General features: G+C 36.7%; 1 protein-coding gene across 1 annotated transcript; it reads left to right on the top strand.

Moving 5' to 3' along the window:
* The first annotated feature begins 5,286 nt into the window (after positions 1–5,286).
* Positions 5,287–7,528, top strand: LOC103436464 (uncharacterized). The gene is made up of 4 exons (XM_008374889.4): positions 5,287–5,504; positions 6,310–6,484; positions 6,591–6,655; positions 7,284–7,528. The coding sequence occupies exons 2-4, from the start codon at positions 6,340–6,342 to the stop codon at positions 7,350–7,352; spliced, it is 279 nt and encodes a 92-aa protein (XP_008373111.1). The 5' UTR covers positions 5,287–5,504; positions 6,310–6,339; the 3' UTR covers positions 7,353–7,528.

Here is a 7,528-nt window from a genome sequence, read left to right as displayed (position 1 = left end):
TTGTCCCTATATTTTATTTTGTTTGTTGAAAAACTTAATTGCTAAATTGGAAGAGCTTGGAGATGTGACATGAACTAATTTTTAGGCGTTTAGTTGTCTGTAGGTTGTGTTTATCTGCCTTAACTGCACAAAACAGTCCAAATATATATATATATATATATATATAAAAATAAAAAATAAAAAACCTGTACAAATGACACCTGTTTGGACCAACAAATAATAAACTTTTGATTTTTTTAATACTCATTTTTAAAGGTCCAGTAGCTTTATATTTTTAACAAACAATATTAACTACACCAAGGGGATAGAGAAGTAAGCTAAATTTCACAATGAGCTAGTAATAATGTTGTTCAAATTCACATTTGGCGAGAATCAAACTTAAGACCTCTCACATATAAATGAAGAGAAATACCACTAAATCATAGTACTAAGTGGCAGGTCTAGCAGCATATTAGATGTGTTATTTGCTTAACTTCTAAAATATCCAAAATGTACGCTCTTTTATTACCATGACGGCACAAAATAGTAAAAAAGACTTGGGGTTTAGGAGAACACTTACCACCCTTGTATTTCTCATTCTCTCATTGTTTTTAATAGGATAATACCAATTCAAAATGTATGTCCAATATTGATTCAGTTATTGATGCTTAACTTATAATTTACTTTTGTAAATAATTGGAAATGGTGATCATTCATATTTATTAATTTTTTGTCCAATATTAATTCAAAATAGATGTTTAGTCTTCTGTTGAACATGAGCTGATTCTAGAGCCAACAGAGAATCAATTAATATGATATCGTCTAAGTTTACAGCTCATTTTATAGTCGTCTAGCCAAAGTAAATTCCACTTAAAAAGCTTGGAGAGCTGGCTTTATGGTGTTTTTTTACACCAAAGGGGTGGGGGAGTAAGCTAAGTGACACACCCAACCCGGAATGTCCAGTAGGACTCCGAATCGAACTGTGCTAGCCGACACCTGGAAGGTGACAAAGCCATAAAGTGTGATAATGTGTAAAATGTGAATAAATTTAAACCTAAAAGTGCCTATATACACGAGTGCGTGGTGAGCGGTTTTGGACCCATTTCACACGTGATGTAGAGCATAAGAAAAGTACAGTGAGGTAAGATAAGAATTATACCATCATAAGGAGCCACTTGAACTGGGAGTGTCATAAGTCCTCGTCGATACGAAACTTTGCTACTAGAACCCGGAGGGGTGCAAAAATAGAAAGTGTGAGTGAGCAACACAAAGATTTTCAAAATCATTTCAATTATCAAAGGTAGTAACCTCTCGTCGTAAAACCTGTATAGTTTCCAGAAAATCATACTACGTATAAGTATGAAATCAAAAGTATACTAACAGTAAATCCAGAAGTATACCATGGCACATCATCTCATTAGCAATATAAATAATCATGTACTTAATAACCCATACTAGCACGTCAGTCGGAGTCACCTATGGTGACTAGTACGACTGCAACCATATCTCATCAATCAATGCTAGCTATACGACTTATCCATATCTCATCAATCAATGCTAGCTCATAAGTCGAAGTCACCTATAGTGACTTGTATGACTCATCCATATCTCATCAATCAATGATAGCTCATAAGTCGGAGTCACCTATAATGACCTGCACAACTTATCCATTTCTCATCAATCGATGCTAACTCATAAGTCGAAGTCACTTGTAGTGACCTACACAACTTATCCATATCTCATCAATCGATGCTAGCTCATAAGTCGAAGTCACCTATAGTGACATGTACGACTTATCCATATCTCATCAATCAATGCTAGCTCATAAGTCGGAGTCACCTATAGTGACTTGTACGACTTATCCATATCCCATCAATCAATTTTATCTCATCAATCAATGCTAGCTCATAAGTCGGAGTCGCCTATAGTGACATGTACAACTCATCAATATCTCATCATTCAATGTTAGTTCATAAGTCGGAGTCACCTATAGTGACCTGTACGACTTATCCATATCTCATCAATCAATGTTAGCTCATAAGTCGGAGTCACCTAAAGCATAAATACAGTCATGCCATAACTCGATCATTTCAAGTAACACCATAAACTCACTTGAACTTACATGTGCGTCCTGCGTTCCTCTTCCCACTTTAAAGCATTCACAGTAATTATTTACAGGTAGTATACATATGGATATGCTATGATGCAATCTAATACTCAACTATGTCATAGCATTTACCAATATATACATATATATAACATGGCGAAATATGCATAATTTGTAACACCCCACTCCCGAACTATTTATTTCGGGAATAATTATCGGGAACAAGTCCAACTAAATATTAGTTTAATTAACTATCAATACTTACGATTCTTTACTTCAATCTCTCAATTCCTCACACATTGATTTATGACCAACATTTAACCACCAAAATCCAAAATCATAAGGTTAAATCTCAACTTTTCACCAAATTCCTTCGCATTGCTCAATTCCCCAAACAAGGCTTCTGTCTCGATTATTTAATCTCATTATTGTATGGATGCATCTAACGTCTCGTTAGACTGCCTACGTACCCTAAACAGGGATCAAGCCAATCGTAGTTCACAACAATTATTTGTAGGTAACATGCATATGGATATACCATGACATAATTTAAACTCAACCATCTCGTAGTATTTTACAACATATAAATATATATAACATGGCACAAATTGCTTAATTCAATTTAAAAGTATTTTTGAAATTATCAATCATATATATATATATATATATATATATATATATATATACGATAAAAAGGAAAAGATTCACTCACCTGGAGTCCGCCCTACCATTTTCCTAGCACGTACATCGAGGAGTCCCAGACGAACGGTGCCTAGGACAATTTTCAAACCACATCTCAGAATCCTTATCAATAGATCATGTAACTTACGTAAAATACATCCCTAAAGACGTTTTAGAATGATTGGATACCAATTGATCAAAAGTCAACCGTCGGTCAAGGATTAACGGTAGGGTCTATAACTCTACGTAAGTCGATCCGGAAGATCCGCTCTTTAGATTTCCGATCAGAAACTCCCAAAGATCCACATTATACTTCTAAAATATTATCCTAAAATTTCACTATGATCCAACGGTTGGATCTCCGTCAATTGCCAAAACAAGGTGGTGGTTAATGTTTATTTTATGAACTTGCAAATCCAATTCGGGAAGATGCGCAAGTTGGATTCTCGATTCGTCAATTCCTATAATCCTAAGATATTATGTACTATAACATATTAAAGTTTGGTGACAATCCAACAGTCGGATCATCGATTCATATTTTTACCAAGTAGAGTATCGTAATGAAACTAACTTCAAATAATCAAATTATGTAATACGGATATTAATTATGAAATCAGGGTATCTAATTTAGCCTAAAAATAGCATTGAGGGTCCCCAGGCCACGCGCCGCCGTGGGTGGCGGTTGGTCCCCTCGACTCGCCGGAAAAATCAACTATTTCTAAAAATTACCGAAATTTATAGAATTGTAGGTCTCAATGAGTAAAGTAAACTTTATACCTATGACCAAGTCTAATTTGGCCGGAAAACACCTCAAATTACCCTTGATCGGTTGTAAAATCTTGAGATAGTGAGCTACGATTCTTCACATCCTCAGCTCCACCGCTCCCAAACTTGTTTGGGGTCTGTTCTTGGGCTCCAGAGGTTTCAATTGGTGAAGGAAATTGTAGGTATTTGTTCCAGAAATGGTGGATCGAAGGCCAAGGTTTCATGGCACCCGTACCAGTGTTCTTCATGAACTCACTATGAAAACTCATCGATTTAGACTCTATTTGGGTGCTGTGATGTTATGATTAGGTTTGGGATGGTGAGAGGATTGAAGAAAACCAAGAGAATCAACGGGAAAACCCGTTAGAACAGTTGTAGGGAGTCGGGCCAGCATTTGAGTCGTTGAGTTTGGAAATGGGTCGAAGGGATCCGGTGCTCTTTCCCCTCCCTCCTTTCTCTCCTTTCCTCTCCCTTCTCATTCGTCCATCTCCTCTCCTCTTTTTCCTGATTCGTTCTGTTTCTCCAAATCCATGGGTCTCTCCCTATCTCTTCCTCATCTCCCATCTTCCTTCTTTCTTTTCTTTTTCCGCCAAAAACTCTCACTCCTATCCTTTCATTCCTCATTACCTTTTCCTCCTTAATCTCTAATTGATTACCATCCCCACATGGTGGGAGTTTATTTTCCTTTAACTATATAGTTTAGTGAAACAACTTCAAATGTCCGTAACTATACCGTTATAATCCGAACTTGCAAACGGCTTTTGCCTATGCGTTCGTAGCTTCAAAATCTAATCGGAAACATTAATTTGTGACTTTGAACAATCAACAGAAGTCCAACATCCTCGTCTCTAAGGGCATTTTCGTAAATTCATATTTTTAGAGTTTATAAAATCGTAGGACTAGGGATAGGTTGTCACACTAAGCCTCACACTGGCTTAGCCATAATAATGTGGTTCAAATTCGCCTTTGGCGAGAATTGAACCTAAGACCGCTTACTTACAAGTGAAGATGAATACCACTAAATCATAGTACTAAACAATGTTCTAAAAATCAGCCTAGGAGGTGAAGGCCCAGCGCGATTTAGTGCAAATCATTTCGAAAAATCAGTCTGGAGCTAGGCAGTCACCTAGGCGGGCTAGACGGCTCCTAGGTGGTTTGGTTTTTTTTATTTTATATATTTTTTATTTTTAAATTAATTGTGTGCTTTTTTATTTTTTAGTTTCATGATGGTATACTTATAGAAATGGTGTACCTAATTTGCAAAGCATGGATTTACTACAAGTTCATCCAATTGTGAAATGAATTGAAGCACTTTTGAGGGGATACATACAATGAAAATAAATAAACTAGATACATCAAGGTTAAATAATTTAGTTTATGTCCAATCTAATGCAAGGATCATGAACAAGAAGAATTTAGTCTATCATCTAAGAATACTCCTCATTATGATTATATGCTTACTGCTTTTTAAATATTGAACTTGTTGGATGGATGGATGGATATACTTTGTGTATTCTTCTACTTCTATTTTTTCATTTTATCATCCATACAAGTATAGATTTTTTTTTTTTAAAGTGTAAATAGATACTTATTTACAAAATATACTATAAAATTACATAAATCCGCTGCCTAGGTGCTAAGCCCCTACCTATTGTCAGACTAGCGCCTAGTGTTTTTTAGAACATTGGTACTGAATGGCGGGGTTATGGAGTTGGGGAGAGGTGAAACCTGGTTCAAAAGAGTAGAGTGTAATGGATTTTGATAGAAAATTGAGGAGAAAGCCGAGCCCAACCCACTTTAGGTTACAGGCCTAGGCCATATGCTATTTGCTCCCCCTCTCTTCTCTCTCCAGTTCCCTTTCTTTCGATTCATTCTTTCTCTTGGTTTTGAGAAGCAGAAAAACCTAAACCCTCTCCGGCACTCATTTGCACGACAGCTTCAAAATCCGAACCTCACTCCTCAGCCCTCTCAGGTACCTTCTAGTTCTACTACCCTATCAGGTTCCTTCTACCTGGAATTTGTTGAATAATATTGCTCACTCTGTATGTCTGTGTGGAAGAATGACAAGGGTTTTGTTATCCTAACCCAAACTCTATTGGATCATTGAAAAATCTTCAAATCTCGTTGCTTGTCTGGACATTTCTGTCTCAAACCAAAAAAATTGAACTGGGTTGAGGCTAAAAATTTGAATGTTATCAGTAATCGAATCTGCAGTTCGTAGTTCCATGAATCTGAATCAAATCTGTAGTCTTGCTTGTTTGTGGGAATGATTGGAAAGTGTTTGTGTCTTTTTGGAGTGATTTTGATATTTGCTAAACTGCAATGTCTTGTATGCAATAAAAAGAAAAAAATTTGGGGAAAGATGAATTAATATTCGATGTCTATTTACATTCTTTAACGAAATTAGAATGAATGGAACTGAATATTGTACTGTCTGTCTACTCTCTAGCGAATGTTGCTATAGGTTACTAGCGAATTCCGTACTCGAACTATACTTCGTATCTGGCAACTATGGTTCAAAGTATGAAAACATTTCGAAGATAGTTGTGACCGTGATATTTCGAAGATAGTTGGAAGATAGTATGAAAATTTAATCAAGATTTAAATTTTGGCGTTTGTTGTTGTGAGATAAATTCTTGGTTTCACCACTGTTTGCTTGGCTGTTGTTGAACCGGTTCTGCTGCTTTCTCTCGAGCTGATGTCTTTGGTAGTGTTTTATAGGATGCATTGACGGTTTTAAGCATATTTGCTAATTAGTTTTAGTTTACTTTATTCAGTTATTGTGATTAAAAAAAAAAGCAAAGAAAATGCCATTGGGACTAATAATAGGGTTAGGAAGGGCATTTCGTCGAAAGCGAACATCATCACTTGACATTCTTTCTTCCAAACGTGCCCCAAGGGATTACTACAAGGGGAAGAATTGCAAGCCGACTGGTTTCCACACCCGAAAAGGTTTGCCCATTTCCATTTTTGCAAAAATTTGACAATGTGCTCATTCAAAATTTTCAGGTAAAAATTACTGATTGACATGTTTTCGAATTATCCAAAATTTTTGCAGCTAAGTATGTCGTGCAGCAGGAGAAATTACCTAACTATGTAGTCCCTGATTTAACTGACTTCAAGGTGAACATGTTTCTATTTCTCTTTTGTTGTTTCTCTTTTCCTCCATTCTTCGGTAATATTCATCTTTTAAGTTAGAGCTTCCATTTGGAATTTCATGGATGCTCTGCAGCTCTGTTGACATCTTCAACTATGCTATTTTACTAAGGACGATTCTTGCATCCACCCTTTTGGGTGAACCCTCATGCCTATCTGTTTGGCTTGGACCAATCTCATCTTGACACGTGTTCCCTTTTTCAAAAGAAAAAAAGAATCCTTGCCTTTGAGCCCAATTGTCATGCCATCTCCAGCTTCAGGTACTTCAGTTCTGAGCAAAGCAACACCAGAAGTTGGCGATGAAAAATTTGGGCAACACATTTAAAGGTTATGTTCCATGTAAAATCAACAAGTCATTCAACATCTGATGTCATCAACTTCTGATGTCGGTTTGCCTGGAGTTGAAGGTTGGCATGGCATGACTGCTGAGCTGAAAGGCTGACACATGTGACGGTAGGATTGGTCCATGTCACCCAAGGAGTGGATGCAAGTAATTTCCTTCTAATAAAAACTTTGAAGTTATAATTGAACAGTTTACTCCTCACTCTTATGTATACATGTAGTTCTAAATTACCGTTTCCTTTCGTGCTTGCAGCTCAAACCATATGTATCTCAGTGCCCCAGAGAGGTCAAGAATACTCAGTCTGGTGAACCAACTAAATGAGCAAACCGAGCGACTAGTGTTCAACTTTTTTGTTTATTGTTGTAGTTGCAAATTAAGTCATTCATGTCGATGTTATTTTGAGTAGGGATTGATGTGAGACCGAGGAGGTCATGTTCGTGTTTGGCAGGTTCATGCCCTGGACATGTTCAAGTAATAAACCCTTCTTCTTCAGTTAA

This window comes from Malus domestica, chromosome 08 (assembly GCF_042453785.1).
Source record: "Malus domestica chromosome 08, GDT2T_hap1".
Lineage (NCBI taxonomy): Eukaryota > Viridiplantae > Streptophyta > Magnoliopsida > Rosales > Rosaceae > Malus > Malus domestica.
Note: the sequence above shows the minus strand (reverse complement) of the source record. Positions and strands in the feature narration are given on the sequence as shown.